The sequence below is a fragment of the Zophobas morio genome, unplaced genomic scaffold (genome assembly GCF_036711695.1).
Source record: "Zophobas morio isolate AGI-343-1 ecotype UQ-CSIRO unplaced genomic scaffold, CSIRO_AGI_Zmor_V1 ptg000024l, whole genome shotgun sequence".
Classification (NCBI taxonomy): domain Eukaryota; kingdom Metazoa; phylum Arthropoda; class Insecta; order Coleoptera; family Tenebrionidae; genus Zophobas; species Zophobas morio.
The window spans coordinates 18604815-18628137 of record NW_026972129.1 but is presented as its reverse complement, the minus strand read 5'-3'; the positions used below and the strand labels follow the sequence as shown (position 1 = coordinate 18628137).

Here is a 23323-nt window from a genome sequence, read left to right as displayed (position 1 = left end):
TAATTTCTCCCATTTTTGCCCCCGTTTGCGGTTTGGTTAATCCGCGTTGTTGTTAATCTGTAGAGCTCCATCCGAGGATATTTATACCAAGGAGTTAATTGCAAAATTGTTTACTATGCGTATACGCGTCGTGTTTATACCACACCTAGAAGCTAACTAAACGTGTGGAATAAATTTTCTTCTATATTTCTTGGAGCGTCGTAATCGCGGATTAAAGGTAAACATAATTTTAACGCTCCGTTCTAAGCCTAGCTCTTTAAGATCGAGCATCCATTAGACACAAACATGATCTTCTTTATTACGCAATTTATAACGGGATTTCACAAACAGAAACACTTAGGTCTGCTCGCACACATCTGCGTTAGCTTCGCTGCAATTACCAGTGATGTGCGAAAATTCCATAATATTTAGATTTCAACGCAAATTCCAGCCTTCGGCGGCATTTAGAAGCTACTGCCCCTAACTATGATTGCTTTTTAAAATTAAACTACAAATTAATGTGTCGGAAAACGGCCGCTCCGAGTTACAATTGCCGTTCAAGCTAATGGAGAAATGTGTAAAAAGCGGCTCAAAACTTTCGTAATAACACGTAATAGAGGTTGGTATGAGTATTTCTTTTTTTCGAATTTTGTAAAAGAACAAATGCAATAGTTGGTGCAAGCATTGTTAATTAATTTGTCCGTGCCTTTCAGCTTTTAACTGATGCACACACATTACTCTCTGTAGAATCATATCAAACATATAGAATTACCTATATATTATTTGATGCTTTGATCTACGCTAATTTAAATGTAAATGAAAATGGGGAGTCACGAGCGCTGTGTTCATACATTTTCTGATGATGACAAATGTGAACATTAACCTATTAATCCAGATAACCGTAACGCAATTTTTGCTTAAAAATATAGAAACAAAAACTGAACATTGCATTTGCATTTGTATGTAACATGTACCTACTGAAACCTTTGTATATCCATCTGTAGCTGAATTCATGTATTATCATTACCACAGCTAGTAATAATTTCAAGCCAGAGACCAAAATAACTAGTCGGATAGCGCTAATATCCATTGCAGATTAAGCCCACTACACGTATATTACTTTTCAAGGTATCACATTCCGTATATGCATGAATAAGAGAGAGGAATCTAACTAATGTATCAGACAAAGTTAGAATGATAGCTGTAACTTTTGCATTTTCACTAACGACGTATACAGCAAGAAAGGTCGGAAGTTCCATCACAGTGATATAAAAAGTTACCAAAATTTATGCACGAAAATAAAAGACAAAGATATATATCTATTTCATTTGCAACATCCTCCATTATCCAGTCCCCGTAATGCAGTATTGCAGAGTTATGTGCAAGAGGAAAATCCGATAAAACAATAGATTTAAACGCCGTTAACAGCAGAAGATTGAGACAAAGGATTACTGATAAAGTACAAAATTCCGTAGGGTTTGATGATGTCATGAGCACACATCACAACAACGAGATCTCCAATCATATACCTAAATGTTTGACACAATAATCAATACTATGTATTTATTTTATTGTGAAAATATACATAAAATTTGATAACATGCCAAGTACTTTACGGCTTGGTGTGTGGTGACACACGATGATCTGAACAAGTACGACAGAAAAAATTGGAGATCATCGAAGTTAAAATATTGTAGTTGCCTGAAGTATATGCCATTTTATGACATGAAATCAACATGAAGCACAGTATTGATTAAAAAAAATTTTTTTAACATAGATACAGAGAGTATAAATGATTCATACATATAACATATAACACTCATTGGAAATTTTTATTTTTTTTAATTAAAGAATTTTGCCGTTTGTAAGAAAAACTGTTTTCCCGTACGATTTTATTTTTACAATCAAAATTAGTTAACAGAATTCACAGATTTTTGACAATTGCAGTTTTTTTAATTTTCACTCTTTGGTTATTTTCGTGTAGCCGTAATTTGTTGTGTTTTCTTCTTCCCTTAGCGTTTATTCAGTTGCTTAGAAAATATTACATATTACTATCCAAGAAGTTCAGTGTAAAGATTTTAAAACTAATAGAGATTATAACTGATTTTTATTATTTTGACGAAACGTGGTTTCACTTATACGAATAAATCAGTTCTCATAATTTTAAATATGAAGTGCCGAAAATGCACACAGGAGGAACAAGTTTACAACATTTGTAACAATTCTGTGATAACGGGTCATCAATAGAGGTTTACAATTTACATGGCCTGCACGATCTTCTGATTTAGTGCCACTTGAAATGAAGTTTTTAAAAAGAAGAATGCATAATTTGGATGAACTAATGGAAGTAATTATGATCTGGTGTAACAAATAATGCTGTATAATAAACAAATGTTTCAAAATATGTTTGAGAATTTACGTAGACCTCTTAGGTTATGTTTACAGCAAGATGGACACCACTTTCAATAGTTTTTGAGACTTATTTAAATTTTGATTGTAAAAATAAAATTGTGGATGAGAGCATTATTATTACAAGCGGCAGAATTCCCGAAATTGTAGGCCACGACTCCAATAGCGTTGGCGATCGGACGGCAATGAGCATTTTATAACATTTGATTTTGTGAATTTTATTTTTTATAGAAGGGTGCTACGTGTTTATTTCAGGTAAGTTCTTATATCAAAATATTTTGTGATAACGTCATAAAAAATTTTGCAAGGACATGTATATGTATTTTGATAGATGCTGTGTACTAACAATAACAAATTCCCAAATTTTCGGGAAAAGTGAGTCAGTCTTGATTTAATTAATAAAATAAATTCCCTCATTCATTATTTTTTTAAGTCACCCCTGTATTCAAAAAACGATGAGTGCACTGACGAATCATAGGTATACAGTCATAATATTGTACATATTTCAAACAGGATTTATTAGTCAAAATTTTGATTGACGTCATCAACTTTTTGAGAGGGGATAAATGAATAAATTTTGATTAATGATTTACCATGATTAACGATAACGTTAAAACATTTGCAAGATTTCAGAGCACTCAGTTAAAATGCAACACGTTGTTATAAAATTTTGCTTTTTTTACAAAAACCTAGATGAAAATAAAGAACAATATATTATTGTAAATTTTCGATATCACTTCATCCCATTGGTGGTTGTGGGCCAAATGTTGGGTAGTGTTTGACCACCTAAATGATATTCCTAATATACATACAAAATTTGACAACCATCGGTCGAGTAGTTTCGAAGATTATGTGTATAATAAAAACCGATATAGACAAGAGACAGACAGACTGACAGACAGACGGAAACGGAAGATCACATTTTTCGTAGTCTAGCTCAAGCTCAGAAAGTAAATACAAATTACAATTTGTTTGAGAAGAAGAGGTAGAAGAAAAAATCGAAAAATTAAAAGTGACAATTGATGATAGGAAAGAATCTGAATTTGAAAAGTCACTAGGTCATGAAGAACAAGAACTTATTAAAACGAAAATACAATTTGGTAACATACAGCAATAATTTTTTGATAATCGGCTCAACGTTAGAGGTTTACAACCCGCATGGCCTGCAAGATTTTCTAATTTAGCCCCACTTGATTTTTTTTTATTTGATTACTGGAAAAATGAAGTTTTTAAAAGAAGAATGAATAATTTGGATGAACAATGGAAGAAATTAAGAACTGCTGTAACAGATAATGCAGTATTATTGAAAGCATGCTTCAAAATGTAAGGAAGTGACAGTCGTAAATAGAAAGTGATCTGAATTTGAAAAAGACAATAGACGTACATACATCTAGAAGTAATAATAGAACAAAAAAATGAAGAAGAAAAAATTAAATCGCAAACACTAAACTTATGATATAAAAATATGCATTTAGAAAGTCAAAAGTGAGAATGTATAAAACGGTTATAAGGTCCACAAGATATGCTAAAGAAATGAGAAAGAAAAATTTTAAGAACCATTTTCCGAGCGAAGAACAGAGAAGGAGTGGGTAATAAAGACAAACAAACAATTAAAAATGATATTATAGAAATGCATTCTTAACAAAAAATTCGTCTGATAGGTCATGAAATGCCACTTTTATGTTTTTTCGGCGTTTCATGACCTCTGCAGTACGAAAAAAGTAGACTCCCGTTTCCGTCTGTCTGTCTGTCTGTATCCATTTTTATTAGACACCTAATCTCGAAATGATGGACCGAATGTTGTCAACTTTTGTATGTATATGTTTTACAAATATCATGTAGATGGTTAAATGCTACCTAAAATTTGGTAATCATCCCATCAACAATTTGATGACATCATTTTAATCAATTGTATTTTAAAATGATTTAAATGTCATAGCAAAATATATTCCTATACTTGTAGTGTACGAATCCGCTTTCAGTTTTTTCGCTAAATGTTCAAATTTTCACAAAAACAATTGCAAGTTATAATAACGTTATATTACCAACACCGGACAGAAGTTCCAGTGGCGCAGTGACTTAGTCGGGAACAAAGAGACCTGTTAATAAGCTGCAACTACTTTTCTTTTGTGATGTGACTACTATTATCCATGTTAATGACGTCTTTACAAATTTTTTATTGGTCAAGTTAAGAACGAGTCACAATATTTCTCGAAAATGTGAAAAACACGTCTTTATAATAATAATGATAAAACAAGGTTATAATATTCAGAACATTTTGTTCGATTGTGGCTTAATTAATAATTTTAGTCTTGTGTTTTGAGAAGACAAACTGATTCAAAACAAACTAATTTCTACGTGACATTCTTTCGATGTAAAAATAAATAAACACTTCAGATTCCTATTACCTAGTGCTGAAGGACATTTTATCACGTGCTTTAAATACATATATTCTATATTGTCCGTACGGCGCAAAGGCTGCGGGTGTGTTATTTATGTTTCTGGTTTTCACTTTACAGGGGTTATCACAAAACGAAAATCGTAAAATTAGATTTTACAATTTTTTTAAAGAGCTGCTTTTGTCGGGTTATACTTATAGTTAACCACCTCTTTATTTAATTATAATTAAATAATAATAATAATAATCATATTCAAAACATTTTGTTCCATTGTGGCTTAATTAATAGTTTTAGTCCTATGTTTTGGGGAAACAACTCATTCAAATTAAACGAATTTCTACGTGACATTCTTTCGATGTATAAACATAAACAATCAAAGTTACGCATGTACTGTACACTGTTAACAGAAAACTTATTTTTTTATAATTTTTCAAAAAAACGGTATTTGTTGAACTGTACTTAAATGATAAAAAAAGAATGAACGCATCGGTGTTGCCAACATAACCAACATAATTTTTTTAACATAAATTAAATTTAAATGAGAAAAAAATATATATTATAGAACCAATTGAGCCGAGAAGAAATGGAGGAAAAGATTATACAAAAAAGTAGAACAGGACTCCTGACAGCAGAAATAAAAGTAGGAAACAAGAGTCAGTGGAAAAATATTGTGTATCAATTTATGCAAAAAATAAATGAACGTAATCGTCCCTAAGCCGGAGGGTTTTAAGGCCTGTTGAGCAAGCTAAATACATATTTTTTTGACGACGCAAATATTTGTAACTTTAATATAAATACATATCAAATGTCATGGTACTGATTAAATGTTACCCATTTTCGTACGCTCAAGTTTAGTCGAATTTCTCACTACACAAATTTTTTTAGACCAGATAACCAACAACCAGAAATTCAAGCCTTGAAGCTTTATTAATTAAAAAGACACGAAAATGGATGTCAATATGTTGTTTATTTATAAAGTCGATTGAAACACATAAATACAAAAAATAAAACTGCCGCATTAGCAAATAACATCAGCTCCTGAGCTATATTAATACAGTTAGTTGACAAAATATTTGTTAACATAAATGAAATGGGTAATTTAAACCCAAAGCGTACATAAACAAACCTGAGAAACGTTTGTCTGTGATATCCCTTGCATGCAAATTAATAGGTAACCATATGGAAGAGCTGAGTGAAAGCTCTAAATAAAAAAAAACCTATTTCACTGTGGTTTTCACCGTGCGAAAATGTTAAAAAACTGACGGTAAGTTGATCATTAACGTTTCATAAGCTACATCGATAACGAGGATTTGGTGGAAGTTTCTGCTTAGCTAATGAAACGTTGTTGGAGATTTCTGAACAAGAAAGAGGATGTTAATTAAATAATGGAAACTGATCAATAATTAACTCTCTAGGAAGAGAACTATCAGGTGGATTGTTTCTTTACATTCGTAAATTCCTGAAGGACTCATCCCACAGGATAAGACAAAAATTGAATGATTAAAATAATTCGTTGACGGATTCTTTTGACAAAATACAAAGTTTGACAATGTTCTTAGAAAAATCTAGGTACTACATCATTAACAAATTGTGCTTTATTTCTGTCGAATCATTGTTAGAACGTCTATTGAGTAATATAGGTCTCGAGTTCTGGTATTTATTAATACCACCACATATTTTAACCAAATAAAATAAGATTACGTCTCTGCTGTGAACCGGTTACCTAAAAGAGAAATGAAATCAAGTTCAAAATACTAAAATCATACCTCTAAATAAGGATATTTTAGCGAGGAAAGAACACAACAGTTAATGGAAACACACTTCCACCTTTGTTCCCCCACCATCTCCGGAAAAATCCGGGAATGGCTCCGGCTACACACATTCATGGCTTACTTTATGTCATGGTTACAAGGGTTTTACGCCTATTTTTACGATGTTTAAAGACGTTATTTAGTGGAGAAAACAGAAATAACATGCAGATCCCTACTAGCAAGGATCGGAAAGGGATCGGAGTGTATTGGTGATGCAAATCATTTATCTGAATTTTTTTCGCATCCCCTGTAGGAGATAAAACCCCCTTTAACCGATTACTGAAACATTGACTTTTATTTCTCTTTGAGAGGCAGGCGTTTTAAAAAAATATTGAGTGGAATAAAATGCACAGCGAAAGCTCATGAAGGGTGAGGTTTCAAACGATATATTTTTTGTTTTCATGGAATTTCCTGTTAGTTAAAATGAACAAAAAGGGCTTTCGCCGATACGAAATACGACGAAATTAGCTGCGATCGTGCCGAACTGGGGTATAAGGATTCTCTAAGCGCGGACTATTAAATTTCAATCTGTCATGAAGAAAAATATTAGTTCTCGGTGGGCAAGGAAGCGCTATACATGGTCGAAGTTTATAGACGGAGTTTCGCAGAATTTGGTAGACGACTTTAGTGAAGGTTTTCTAGAAAAATTTAGAGGTTTCCTGTTTACTAATGGGTTCCAATAAATATGGCATAAATCACGATCAGGAAATTATTCATCATCGAAGATATTTTGACAATTACATAGTAAACACGGCTACAGCAGATTTATCTTTTATCTAATATCTATAAACCTAATATAAAAAGAGTGGTCGGAGATAAATTGGCAAAATAACATTTACTAATAAAATGCGAAACACAATATATACAAATCTGCTTCATTTTAACTTAAGTGTGACATCACGATTAGACGTTATGAATATTCTATTCAAAATTATTGTAGCTGATTTTGACAATGCGTAAAGTATAACGTGTTGCTAATTAAATTTTAACAGACAGATATTAATTACAACGTCAGATATCAAGGAAGTTGTACTGAAAATTTAAGGACGAACAGAATTCTATAAGTAACAGCGGCCCCTAAAATTTAATACAGTCAAGATAAAATGATTTTAGAAAATTAAATAACTTTCTTACCCCCTAATATAACAAAATGATACTTTCAAAAAGTATAGCTACTAATTAAAGTTGAAATCTTGATTAACTTAAGCCGTAAAATATTCTGCAGTATGAGCCGTCCAGTTTTCTTAAAACTGATTAGGCTTGGACTTCTGAAAATATAATATTTCTTGAATATTATCATTTTCTGCGAAGATGGAATTACAGAGTTTAATATGCGCTGATTAGAGCATAAACGAAAATAAGAGAAAAGTTGTTGCTGGCTTACATGGCAAATTTAATTAAATTTAACCGAGTATTTTTTATCCCAGTTGCAAAGAGGCTTATAAGGATTATTTTTGTAAACAGGAACATTATTCCTCTGGGACACGCGCGAATGTCCGATACAACGCAGGAGATTGCCTTGTACAATCATCATCAATGAATTTATATCTACTTACTTAGAGCAAACATAATACTGTAAATGTATCATTGCTTTAATGCCTATAGCCTAATCAATACAAAAGTAAATATTCAATTTAATGAACGGATGTTTATGTGTAACAGTTCTTGTTTAGATACATGCTCGTATTTCCGGAACTGCCGAACCAATTACCTTAAAATTTATGGGAGATTTAAGATTATCGGTATTTAAGTTGTCCTTATTTACAGTAAATTATTTGGAATCATAAAAATTTTGTAAAAAATTTAAACATCCTGCAGTATTTCAACAAGAATGTTAGTCCTTTAATTTATACCTCTGTCTTTTACAGGATTTGATAAGAAAATACCAGTAGCACTCTAAAAAACTGTCGATGAATTTCATCAACAATGTTGGCTTTTCCGAACAATAAATGATCCTTCCATCGAATCTGTATTACTTCTTTATTCTTATTTTTAAATATTTCTAGGTTTTCAAAGACTTTTAGACGTTTACGTGTATTAAAAAAAGTAGGTTTTTTGGTTATTTAAAAAAAATCATAGATAAGTCGTGAACCATTTTTACTTCCTAGTGTAAGCTAAGGAGGTATTGTAATAGGGTTCATTCGGCAAATGCCTACTTTCATCTTTTCTCGACATTTCATTACTTGGACAGTAGAAAAAAATTGGGCTTCTGTTTCCATTTACCTGTTTGTCGTCTGTCTTCTGTGTCGATTTTTATTACACCGATAATCTCTGAAACTACTGAACCGATTGTTGACAAATTTTGTGTATATAATTATTAAGAATATCATGTAGATGGTAAAACGTTAACCACCATTTTTCTAATCATCCCCACCAACACTATAGTGACGACAGCTTAACATTTTGCTTACTAAACACCATTTAAATTTGATTAAATAATATACTCCTGTACGTGTGGTTCATTTTCTTTATTGTTATTATAATTTTTATTGTATTCTTCTTCTTCAGTCACATAATACGTTGCTGCGCAAGCCTGACTAATGGATTTGTGGTGGAGCTCTCTGCTTTGCAGATGTCCGTGGTTCGATTCCGACTGATGTTTCCATTTTTTTTATTATTAGTATTATACTGCACTGAGATTTTTACCTCCCGAACGTGAGCTAGTATTTTTTTTTTATCACAGTTTATCAAAAAATATGATTTATTGTCGTTTACTTCAGGGTCAAGGGAAGCGTTGTCGACATAAACTTCCATCAGTTTTTTTTTAACCGTGACTCTATATTGTTTTTTCTATAAAACTGGATTCGCTTTATTGTACTCCAGGGGCGAAGGAAGTTCTGTCTAATAATATTAGACAATTTTTTTAACATTTGATAACTGACCCTTTCATTGTATTTCTACATTATTTTCCTAAATTCTTCTTCCCGAGCGTAAGCTAAGGAAGTATTGTAATCGAGTTGATCGAGCGATTGCCTACTTTTATGTTGCCTCGTCGTTTCATGACCCGCAAAATACTCTCGTTTCCGTCTGTCTGTCTGCCGTCTGTCGACTGTCGTCTGTCGTCCGCTGTCTGTCCGCTGTCTGTCCGCGACTTTGTCAATTTTTATTAGAGAGATAATAATTTTCTAAGCTACAGAAACTATTGTTGTTAAATTTTGTATGTGTATTAGGAATATAGTGTAGATGGTAAAGCAATGATGTGACGTCATCTCCAATTTTTACAATAGTAAACGTTATTTAAATTTTATAAAATAACATACTTCTCCACGCGTAGTTTATGAATCCGTATTTAGTTTTTAAGTAACCAGTTTTTTGTAAAAACAATGAAAATTATGTAGCGATATTTTACAATTTAAATTTGAAGTTTCAAAACCGAATGCCTTAAACCTTGCAAATGTTATAAGGTTGTTGGAATCATGGTAAATTGTTATTCAAAATTTATCAGTTTACGACTCCCCTAGAAACTGATCTAAAAATTCCGCTAAACCAAATGTGCAAAATGAGTGTATACTTGTGATTTCTCATTCCATTTAGATGTTTAGAATCGCTTATACATGGTGACTCAAAAGTTTATGAATGAGTTAATTTATTTTATTCATAATTAATGTTCAACTGAATGCTTTGAAATCTTTTAGACGTTTTAAAGTTATCGTTGTGGTAATCAAAATATATCTGTTTATTCCTTGAAACAGGTTAAATAAATCCTATTTAAAATGTGCAAAATATGATGAGTCTATATTTCTGAATTATCATTACATTCATATTTAATTACTTGTACGAGGCAACTAAAAAAAAAAAATGAATGAGTCAGTTTATTTTGTTGATTAAATGAGAAACTGCTCACTCGATTTTCCTGAAATTTTGGGAATACATTACTATTATTATTAGTATTAACGTGCGCCTTCCAAATTGGTATAGGTGTCCATTTCATAAAAAAAAATATTTAAATTCACAAGATCAAATTTTGTCCTTTTTCGAAAAGGCTGGATGTTTTAGTACTCTTCAGGGGCGAGGGAAGTTCTGTCGAAAACATTCAACCGTTATTGACTAAATTTTGTTTAGGGTCGGATTATAAAAATTGGAGAGTCGATCCGAAAGGCCATTTTGATCTTCGGTCTTGTAAAATTTTTTGCAACCATTTGATGTTAAGATACTTGTTAAGATCTTATTAAATTTTTAAATCTTTAGGACTGAAATTCTTATGATCTGCACTTATTTAATACACCTTTCTGCACGTAAAATATTTTAAAGAGCACTTAGTTCACAAATTCAAACACTTTCGAAAATCAGATGCCGGTGAAAATATCTTTTGGAAATGGTAGCAGGACCAAGGATTATTTAAAGATATTTAAAGAACTAAAAAATTATACATTAGTGTTAAGGAGATTTAAAAATATGGATACAGTGTCCAACGCAGAAGCTAGAGTATAAATATATTCCACCTTTTTATTTCTGTGAATATTTGAAGGTGGAATAAAATATGTAACAACAGTTTAATAAAATTAATAGGGTATAATAAAGTTAATAGTTTTTACGTTTCATTCGTTTTGTCAATATTAACGAGTTAATTAAGTTTAGGTCTGGACTTGACTATATCGCTCCATAATTGCTCAGTTTTTGAACAGACCATTTGTTTTAAGACAAAAAGAAGAGTAGCAAAGCACAGTCAGTAGCAGATGCCACATTAATTAACTAATAATAACGTTAAGACAATGGGAATTAAAAAAGAAAAAAAAACAAAAAATATTAAAACAATAAAACAATAGCGTTGAGTTTTAATAAAAAAATTTAATTTGATATTTAGGGCAGTTAGAAAAAATGCCTCAACTCACAACCGTGTTCACATTCTGCGAAAGCTTCAGGTCATGCTTTACTTTACATGAAATGCCCCATAAATAATAATAACTAAGAGTTCATATCGATTTTTTGTGAAACAAATATTTTGAGGCTTTTGCTCCAGAATACTGTAATATACATATCATATAGTATCTATAATACTCTGTCTCACTAGTATAAAATCAGAGACAAATCGATCAACGAAAATTTATGTACCACGATTACGCGGGTTATTTTAAGTACAGTATGAAGCCACAGTAAAAAATTACTGCTTTCATTGGCTCTTTTTTTATTGATTAGTTTGTAATATTTTTTTTAATTCGTTTCGAAAAAATTATTAATTTGGAAGGAAAACGCTACAACAAAGTTTTTCTCAAAGCTGATGACGCAGAATATTATTAAGTTTTTATCGCAGTGTTCGTCGCAATGGTTTTAAAAAGTTCCAGGCTTCTATTTTTATTTAAGAATTTTGTAAGTTCAATCCATTTGCTACTGGACACGTCGTAATGGCAAAAATTCACTAAATGCTGACCCGGAGCGTCCAGTTTGTACCCGACGTCGTAATAATATTGGTTTAGGAGGGCATTATTGACCAATAATTGCTTTCAGAATTACCATCCGAGCGATGTCAGCATGGAATCTGCAGATTATTACGATAGAAGATTCGTGATAGACGTCTTGATAAGTTTTGCGGAAAAATTAGGAAGAGAAATTTCAAAGTTTCAAACAGATTATAATATTTTCTGTGTTGGATCCACGAGGAAGCGACTAATATTACATAATTATGTAGGCGCCGAAGATGATATTTTTAAACACCGAATATCGAACAATGCACAGTGAAATAATAGGGCCTGTTTCAAAGTTTCGGATTTCGAAACTTTGTTTAATAAATTATTTGAAGGGTATACAATGAAGCTTGGAAACGGTTAGAAAAATTAGCTGTGCCGTGGGAGATATCATGTAATCTCAGAGCGTTATTTTAGTATCCACTAACATGTGTTTCACTAATAATGACCGTTCTGATATAAGTTTATTTAGTTTTTATTTCTTACGCCATTTGAAACTAAAATAGAAATCATAAAATTTTAGCTGATACAAAAATAACGTTCTGAGTAGTGTAGAAACTGTCGCAAAGTTGGAAGTATCAAGTAGTTTTTCAGAGACTTATCCCAAACTATAAGACAAAGTAATTGATGTTCACAATCTTTAGTGCTCTGGAGTACGCTTTGTTATCTGAGTGTTACGCATTTATTCAATCGAGAATCTTTGCTAAAGCTTGAGTTAAATAGCTGCCGTCTACGAGAACTTCATCGCTAGAAATCAAGTTCGTTGCTTCAGAAAGGCTCGGAAGACAAATACTTACATTTAAAAATAAGTTTCGTCACCAGTTGCGTCTGTTATCTCTAGTTATTTTTTTCTTAAATTCTACTAAAGAAAATTATTATTATTGTGTACTTATCATTATAACGAGCAAAAGATCTACTCCTACTAAAATATAGGCCTTCGTTTTTTCATCATTTATGTAACTTTCACTAAACATCAATTACTAAAAAACCGATTAGTTCACAATCAAAAATCTTTAGTTAATGAATAACGAAAAATTTTAAAATTGCCTTTTTTAAAAATATATAATACGTAGTAAAATGAAAAAGAAAGCCCTTTTACAGAGTTCAGTATATCAAAATGTGAATTTTTACTTCCCTAGTGTAAGCTAAGAAAGTCTCAATAGTAGGGCCCCTCGGACGAATCGCTACTTTCATATTTTCTAGACGTTTCAAGACCTCTACAGTTCGAAAACGTAGATCTCCGTCTTCCGTTTGTCGTCTACGTCCACTTTTGTTTATGACGTCAGCTTACAATTTTGACGAATAAATGTTATTTAAATTTTAAAAGATAACAACTCCTGCACCTGTGGTTTATGAATTTTTGTTGAGTTTTTACCCTATGCATCCATATTTTTGGAGAAAAAAGTCAAAATTCTACATTCAGATTTTACAATTTAACCTTGAAATTACAAAACAGAATGCGCCACCATAATAAATCGTGAATCAAAATTTATCTATTTAATACCCCCTATCGCAGAAAATCTGGTAAGAAGAAGACGGGAATTGATGAAAATTGTGTAGATTTGTTCTTCTTATTTGTTCTGAGAATTTTTGTAAATTAATCAATAAATTTTGTAATAATTTCGATTAGTCCTTAAAATTAAGCAATTCTAAGCAAATTCTTGTAATTCCATTGTGGTCAAAGCAGATCTAAAATTTCTAGGTTATATAAATAACGAATTCGAAATTAGGTATGTACTTAAATTCCAAGTCTAAGTGGTTCTAAAAATTCTTCTAAATTAATCACTAAATGCTGTGGTAATAATTCCGATGAATCCTTAAAAATTACGCTGATTCGAACTGAATTCTAGTAAATCCACTGTGTTTAAAACAAATCTAAGGTTTTAAAAGTTCTATACACGTGGCGAATCCGAAAGTATTTCCACCATTGTGTATTGGAATTGCGTACATTTATTTGAAGTCTGATTGGTCCTAAAAATGTTTGTAAATTAATAAATAAATGTTGTAATAATCCTAAAGCAATTCTAGTTTTTCTATTGTGGTCAAAGGAGATCTAAAGCTTATAAGTTTTGTTACACAAATAGCGAATCCAAAATTAAATAGTCCCATTTGTGTGGCGAAATTACGTACTGATATGTACTTAAATTCCAAGTCTAATAAGTTAAAAATATTCTTCTGAATTGATCAATAAATTCTGTAGTAATAATTTCGATGAATTCCTAAAAAAAGCCAAAACTTCTAAATAAATTCTAATAATTCAATTTTCTTCAAAGCAAATCTAGGATTTCCAAAATTCTATTTAATCAGTAGCAAATCCGAAAGTAATTCTATCGGTTTGCAGTGGAATTGTAAATTTCCAGGTTTGATTGGTTCTAAAAATTTTTGTGAATTGACGAGTAAATTATGTAATAATAATTTCTATTAATTCTTAAAAATTATGCTAATTCTAACTAAATTCTAGTAATATCATTGTAGTCAAAGCAAATCTAAAGTCTCGAAATTCTGCTACACAAATAACGATTCCAAAATTAATTCCATTTGTGTGGTAAAATTAGGTACTTAAATTCCAAATCTAATAAGTTCGAAATTTGTTTCTAAGAATTCTATCGGTTTCAGTGGAATTCCAATTTTCCTGGTTTGATTGGTTCTAAAAATTGTGACAAATAAATTTTGTAAAAATAATTTCGATGAATTCTTAAAAATTATGCTAATTCTAACTAAATTCTAGTAATTCAATTGTGTTCAAAACAAATCTAAGATTTTCAAAGTTCTAAGTATTCCCATCATTAGAATTGCCCACATTCATTCAAGTCTAATTGGAGTAATTGGTTCTAAAAATTCTTGTAAATTGATAAGGAAATTTTGTAATATTTTCAATTAATTCTTAAAAATTTCAGCAATTCTAAGTAGTAAATTCTAGTAATTTCATTGGTCAAAGTAGATCTTAAGTTTCTACGTTATGGTTACACAAATAACGAATTCAAAATTGATTCCATTTTTGTGTGCGAATTACGTACTAAATTCCAAGTTTAATTAGTTCTAAAAATTCTTCTTAATTGATCAGTAAATTCTGTACTAATAGCTGATTTCAAAAATTCCAGAAGTTCTAAATATTTTCTAGTAATTTTATTTTGTTCCAAGCAAACCTAAGATTTCCAAAGTTCTGTTAAATCAGTAATCGGGTTGCAGTGGAATTATAAATTACGAAGTTTGATTGATTCTAAAAATATTTATGAATTGAAAACTAAATTTTTAATTTCCTGTAATGAAATTAGTATTTTGCAGTTAAGCTCCACCTCCTTGGTTCACGGCAAATAACAAAAATCATCACAACTGAGACAGGGCGGGTGGGTGGGCTTACATTTTAACTTTTTGTTTTAATGTGTGTAGGCTTCGTTTAACAACATGAAACTTCAAATATGTTTAAAATGGAAAATATTATATTATTATCTTTCATTGCAAAAATGTACCATTTTAACCATGCTTTAAGTTTCTTGCTGTGAAAAGATGACTGTATATTAAGAAAAAAACAGGCAAAATATAAACCCCGCCCACCCACCCTATCTCAATTGTGATGATTTTTCTTATTCGTCGTAAGACGACGGAAAAAACTTACTTGTAAAATCCTTATTTTCCTATGAAAAATTACATGTAAATATGTTCTTAAAGAAAACTGACGAAAACTAAGTGTAATAATTTATAGGGTAAGCGAAGAAAAATGTTGCCTCTCCGGTGGAAATCGAACTGCATGTTTACCGCTTACCGGGTGGGTGCCCTTACCACTAGACTACGGAGGAGCTTATCTTTCTTCGCTTACCACTACTTATTATTGTGTCGCCACAAATTAAAAAAGAAAACCAAAAGAAAGGCTCCACCCATCCGTCTCGATATCAATCGTGATGAATTTTTCATTCGTTGTCAGACCGATGGGCGGGGCGTAATTGCAAACTCGATATTTCCCTATAGAAATTTCCCGTTTTAAACATGTTTTAAGCTTCTTGTTATGAAAAGACGACTACGTATATTAAGAAAAAGGCTAAATATAAGCCCCGCCCACCCACCCTATCTCAATTCTGATGATTTTTTTTGTTCGTCGTAAGCCTAGCGCCGAAGCTTAATATAGGATTTGTTCGGCAAAAATTTTAGGGGGGATGAGCAATTACATTTTGATCAAAAATTTACCATGCTTATGATAACTTTAAAACATCTCTAAGATTTCAAAGCATTCAGTTTTGCAGATTAAAAATTAAATTGCAAAATGTTTTATAATTTTGATTTTTTTTAAGTTGATTGCTAGAAAAATGTACCACTTTAGATATTTTTTAAGTTTTCTCTTGTCGAAATAAGTCTACACATATTAAAACAAGAAAGCAAAATGTAATAAAAAATTACATTAATTAGCAAATTCTATTAGTCCCATTTTCCAAAGTTCTATTAAATAAGAAACGAATCCGAAAGTATTTCTTTCCAACAATGTGCATTAGAATTACATGGATTATTCCTTGTCTGATTAGTTCGCTTTAAAAATGTTTGTAAATTGAATCAATTCTAAGTAAATTCTACTTATTCTATTGTGGTCAGAGCAATTCTCAAATTTCCAAAGGTATTCCAAAGTGATAACTATGTAACAAATCCGAAAGTAATTCCATCTGTTTGTGGCGGAATTACGTACTTAAATTAAAAATCTGATTGCTTCTGAAAATGAGAAAAGAGAAGAAAGAATGATAGAAGAGGAGCGATGGTTCTGGGAGCGAGGGAAGTATCGTCTAAACTCTTTAGAGCAATGCTTTTTTATTTTTAAAATAGAATATTCTACTAATATTTTAGAAATAAATTTCAATTCATTTTTGTCGTACAGAAGAAAAATAACTACGAAATTTTAATAAAAAAAATATACTCCTATTAAATTCGTTACATATGATCCACAAATAATTATTTTGACACTCAGTTATGTCGTCCTACAAAATAATCTAAAATGGATTTAAAAAATGTTAGTCTAATACTCTAAGGACCAGAGTAAAAAATGACACTGTATAATACATATAAACTATAGATATATACTTCTTGAAACATTTTTCGACTCTATCTAGGATACTAACTCCGGTAACAAATCCATCAAATTTTTCCGTGTGGGAACCATTATTATTATATTTACTGTTGAAACTACTAATCTACTATTGAAATAATAAAGGTAATAACAAAAATCAATATTTTCGACCCTTTGTGTTACGGTACTTATTTTATTCATCGATTAGCCTACGACGTCCTTTATTCCTTCTTGTAATAAGTGAAAAATCTACTTATGTCGTAATAAGGTACGCAAAATTGAGTAAATTTCGACAAAACGGATTTAAAACAATGTGTCCACTCCTCTAGGACAGTAGTGATATTAACAAAATGAGTTCCGGAAAAAATAAAAATTGCATACGCATTTTACATTAGTAAATGTTTTCAAATGTGTTATTTGTGTTTATTTTTACGTTTACCAACACTTGTAAATATTTAAAACTAATTAATATTTATTTTTATTATTTATTCATTATACAGTACTCCATTTGGTTACCACAAGCTTCGCAGACACAGTCTAGATAAAGTAAAATCTACTACTTGATTAGAATCTTCTGAAAACCTGAGATGGACATCAGGCAGCGTTGTAAATTATCTTAATCGTTAAGTATTACGACACTTTCGGGTTGGACGATCAAAATAAGTAACAAATTCTCATACTGAAATTTTTATAGTTAGGTAAGTACATTTGGAGTAGTATCATGCTACTCATAAATATTCAAATCATCAAGAACCAACCTATAATCAAATTCAAGAAAATAGTTGTTACTAATTTTCCAATACTTTTGAAATTGAGCCATATTCACGCGTATTCGGACTTTCCCTTCAGTATTTTCGCACACTAAACACAACTGGCACAATTCCGTTATGAACGATTCTTTAATCTTCCCGTTATAACCTTCCGACATTTTCATCAAAGCAGAAAGAACACATTGTTAACTCCGACGAAAAAAGCAGATGTCGTCTGCTCCGTAGAGTGCTTAACCGCAAATCGTGTTACTTACGTAGAGAAGAAGAGTTGACCCTTTTGACCGAAGGACAGACCCTCCATAATCCGATACGAAAACTGATGGAAGTGACGACTTGAGTGTTGGGAAGCGTGACGGGCTCTTTAGTATAGAGCCACGAACCACTGACGAATGCAATGAGAAGTGTAGCTAGAGCCAGAAGACCCCACAGGACACCCAACCTGGAGAGGGCGCCTCGCGACTTACAACACATCACTGACCACTTCAGATCACATCGATTCGCTTATTATTGTTCTGCGGCACTTATTGTCCTGGAGGAAATGCAGCGCCTTTGTGACGGTCCTGCACACATTTTCGTTCAACTTATTTGTCCGCACGTCGACTCGGAGCAGCGTCCGGCGGGAGACATCTCATGTTTTCTGAGTAATGGTTTTAAAATGTATCCGATCATTTTAAGAGTCTGCAAAAAAAATAAGTTGTATGTGATGCAATAAGATAAGTAAATAATAAAGAAGAAGGAAAAGGAGTAGAATTAGTTACGCAGTTGTTATTTATGTTATAAATTATGAGTGCTGAAAGTGGAGAGTTTTACACGGAATGGGAATACGGTGTAAGGTCAAAGGTCGCGTGTTGTATGAGAATGACTGATGCCATGCCGCTGAGTGTAAGCTAAGGAATCATTTCAATAGGGCCTGTCGGGCGAATGGCTACTTTCCTGTTTTCGCAACACGCTTGTCAAAATTTGATTTGGTAAATCCTATTACAACTTTATAAAATAAAAGACTCTTGTACTTGTGGTTTATGAATCCGCTTTGATCGTTTACCATAAGCATTCACATTTTCGCAAAAAAATCCAAGTTGTAACAATTTTACATAATTTTACTGTGTCAGCTGTCAGAGGAGGACAAACAGCACACTTAATACATAAGATAAACAAAAATCAACAGGAAATGTGACACCTTTTAAGAAAGTTTAATATTAAGGCACGAAACGAACATCCAATAAAAAGCTAAATTTCGATATAAATGATGTAAATAAATCTTTCTATTCACAAAAAAAATTTAAGAAAGAAATTTGTTTTAAATATATGCTTGCTACCATAATGAATGAAATTGTTACTTTATTTCTAAACTTAAATCAAATAATGCAGTTGATTATGGTGGAATTTCAGCCAAAACGTTGTGTGTTCATCCGTAATAGCTAAACGCTAAACACATGTTACTAATTGTAGCCTGGATACAAATCCATCCACTTCCTAAAATCAGTGAACTAAAAACGTTTTCAGTTCTGACACTCACCTTTATTTTAATTTATAGACAAAATGTTACGGTTAGCGAGTGTTTATTGATCAAAGAAAAATGAACTAAAAAAATCCCTGGGGAAATGAAAACGGTCGGACTTTCATTCATTTTAAATATTACAAACAACTTAAAAATTGTTCAGAACAACAGTAATTCATTTTTCATATTTTTAAATTTATGTATTTAAATCGATATTTTGTCAATTTGACTTTTTTTTTATTTGACTTTTAAACTTAGTACTGTACCGTTGAGTTAGTGCGCAATTTTGAATCAGCCTGTATAGAGGAAAAACTTTGGTCTAATATAAATATCTATCATGCTGAATGTCAAAATTTATTGATTTAAATTATTTGAGAAAAATGGTGGAGGCGCCGGGATATAAATAAATTAAAAAATTTGTATAAAAAAAATGTGTAGCTATTTCTACTTCAAATTACATATTGTGAAATAAAATGTGATTTTCTTTAAATATCTTGGTATGTCGACACGATTATTCAACAAGCAAAAATTTGAGGGAATATAAAAACTGTAGACTGCGTCGACGTAGCTAAGTTATTTTTTTTGTACATAAAAACCATTTTGTTGTGTTAAAAATGCAGATTCGCAATTATGTTGACTATATTTTTTGGGTGAAACGGTGGAAGCGCCAGGTTATAAATAAATCTAAAAATTGTTATGACAAAAATATATATAGAATTTTTTTCTTGAAATACCTTGATATCTGAAAATGCCACAACCACCAGAAATTTGGGGAATCTGAATGACGATTAATTCGATCGGTTTAGCTAACTTTTTTTTTTTTGTATGTATTAAACGCATTTTGCTGTGATGTTTAAATAGTTACCGGAAAAATAAATACAAATTCGTGATTCCGGTGTTTGAAACATCCTTTTATCCTATAACTACTGCATCAAATTATTCAAAACAATAAATTTATTTACAGCTAATCTTTCAATAAACAACTTTAACAAAAAATAACAGAATATTGCTTCTGTTTCGAATAAAGCAGATATAAGGTATTAATTCAAATATTATAATTGTTTGCTTTTTAATTAAGTTTTTTAGTATTCTAAATATATTCTCAAATACTTCTGAAATAATGAGTAAGAGCAGTTCAGTCAATTTTTCGAAACACCTCTGCCGGAACTTATATTAATTGTACTATTGGTAGTTGGCGTTGGCCAATCACAGCACAAACGCCTACTTTCTGGGGATATTGTGACGATTCAATGAAAAAGTGTGGGTTTTCTGAAGTCCACATTCTTGTGTTTTGTGACTTTACATAACCGCTAAGATGAAAGTATTCTTAGGAAATAAACCCGTACGCCGCCGCGGTACGACGCCTATGGGTTTTCTAGTATGTGCGGCGATGATTGGTGACTCATCGTCGGTGACGGCGGCCGCTCGGCGTTCGCTAAAGAAAAGCCTGGAAGCGGAAGTCGCGATGGGCAATCCAGAAAAACCTCGACTGCGGAACTTCTAGAAGGGAAGAATGGGTTTAAATACAGGCCACCTTCGAGATTATTGTTATTCAGTTAACGAGTAGAGTTGAGTGAAGTCCCGACAATGGGAGAAGTTGAGTTCCAATCAGAATTATTTTGTACATAATCGCTGTGTAATCGCTAATCAGTCGTATAAATTTGCGTTACTAAAAAATAAATTGTTGAGTTTTACCCACGCCGATTTTAATAACCGATCATCGTAACAGTATGTAGAGTATTTTAGAAACCATTGACAGTATTTAACGCTTTGTGCAAAATCAGTTCGACGTAATTCATGTACAGATATGAGATGATAGGGAGACAATTAAAGATCTTTTCTTAGAATCATATTACAGATATCAATAGACACACAAATTGTTGTGATATATCGTTTCTCCAATATGTTCTGGAGCCTGATTCTTTTAACGGCCGCTTCCAGGTTTTCGTGCGATAGATCCATTTCCTTGGATAGTAATAATAATAAATAAATACTTTATGTTATTCAGAAAAAGCTATTCTTGGTAAAAAATGTCGTAAATAGCAAACCTTTTTGTTTATTACCACGCGTTTGCGTTTGCTTTGTTTAAAGCAAAAGATAAAATAACAGTAAGCCGCGAAAAATTGATATTAAGTCTGTGAAATCCTGTCAAGTCAAATGTCAATTATCTCTCAATGATGAACCCATCCACGCTCTGAAGTATATTCGGTTACGTACTTAGACTAGAAAATAATTACCCTATTTTAAATCAACCATAGATAATAAATCAAAGGCCTGCTCCAAATATATGTTTTATTGTATACCCTTCAGTTCAATCAAGATTTTTCTTATAGGCAGAAACAATGGCTTTAACGGAACATCAGTATCTCAACAACGATGTTTCCTTCCAAAAAAAAAAAACATTTCTTAGTGATAAAACATGAATTTGGTTGCGTAAAATAATGCCAGTGATAGAGTTACTGAATAACACGATTTTCAGGGAAAGTGAGTGCGTCATTTCTGAGACCATAATTTTTTCTACGAGCAATTGGAAAAATTCAATATTGTAATGGTGATTTAAATTATGAAAAGTTGAAATATTCCTAATAAGAGCGAAATATTCTCTCACCAACTTTAAACCAATTTACTACGAATTTTATTTACTTATAATTCGTTGCAAATTAACTATTATTATGATTAAAGTTGCGACGTTCCTTCCTGCCTGTGCTAACAATATAGCAGACGTTCTCCTGAAACAGTGGTCTGTGTAACTGCATGAATTTGGCAGCTTCAAACATTCAGCAATCTTTCGTGGTATGCTGCCAATAATCTTGATGCCAACGTTTTGTCTAGTATTTATTTCAGTTTGAGAACTTAGTTAGTACTATATTATTATGTTTTTTATTTCTGGCCAGTAAAACGGTTCTTTTTATTTTAAAGATAAAGGTGAAAAATTATTGTTATTTTTGTCTTGGTAGGTGGGTATTCATTGTTCCTATAATTAAACAGTGGGTTTCAACACACCACACAGAGGCAAACTCGAATCTTACCTCTATAGTGTACACAAAACTGATGGCGTTTAATATGTAGGCTGTCCGTAATGCCCCATACGAGGTTTGTGGTGAAAATAGATAAGATTAAGGGTAGCCTCATTTTCCGTGCTTTATTGTTTAGTAATTGTAATTATTTATTCAAAATTTTACTAAAAAAAAATGTATATTTAGCCTTTCTATATTTGGGTGTGTCAACTCAGTGCTTTGGTGGTCGTCATTATTTGCTTTCGGTAATCATGAATACGACAAATTTATCAGAAATTGGAATTTTTTTCTACTTAAATTTAAATGAGTATAATGACAAAAAGTGTTTTTTTTCCACAAACTTTATGGAAAACGAAAACTTGATATCGCTAGTTTACCGTCGGAAGGTTGTAAAAGAAGTGAAACGAATGTTAAACAACAGAAATTACGGTAAATTTTTCCGAAATTCTTGATATAATTAATCAATCAAAATTCAACTTTCTGACATCGAAAAATTACACATTTCTGACTTGCTTCATGTTTCTAAGGTTTCATTTTCGACGAAAAAGTGTCCATGTGAACTAACAACGTAAGCTTGACAGTATAATTTTTTCGATATTTCGATATTTTAAAGCATCTTGTGCCTTGCATCATAAACTTCATAACTCATGAGCCGCCCCTGTCCGTTTCCTAGAGGAAAATGCACTTCAGACCAAATATAAACAAGTGTGTTTTCGTAACTTAATGCGTTCGAATCATAGACAGTGGCGGAATATGAATGACTTAAGTTTGATGCATTAATGAAGTTAAAAAGAACACAAAAATAATTATAAGATTTTCAAAACACATTAAGTTTCTTACACTGTTCCTTGTATTACTTACATATTTATATTTGTTTTAATGTATAGTGGTTATCACAAATAACATTTCACAAAATTGATTGTATTTCAAACTAAAATTTCTCTCTTATAACTCTTATAAGTATTTGAACGAACTGCATAAATTATTGAAA

General features: G+C 31.6%; 1 protein-coding gene across 2 annotated transcripts in view; it reads right to left on the bottom strand.

Moving 5' to 3' along the window:
• LOC135135388 (uncharacterized) overlaps window positions 1–23323 on the bottom strand; it is a 218695-nt gene that overhangs the window by 169907 nt on the left and 25465 nt on the right. For both annotated transcript variants that reach the window (XM_064064416.1, XM_064064417.1), the window contains exon 2: window positions 18072–18495. In XM_064064416.1, coding sequence (XP_063920486.1) covers window positions 18072–18288 — 217 coding nt within the window. In that variant the 5' untranslated portion in view covers window positions 18289–18495. The remainder of the gene's footprint in view (window positions 1–18071; window positions 18496–23323) is intronic.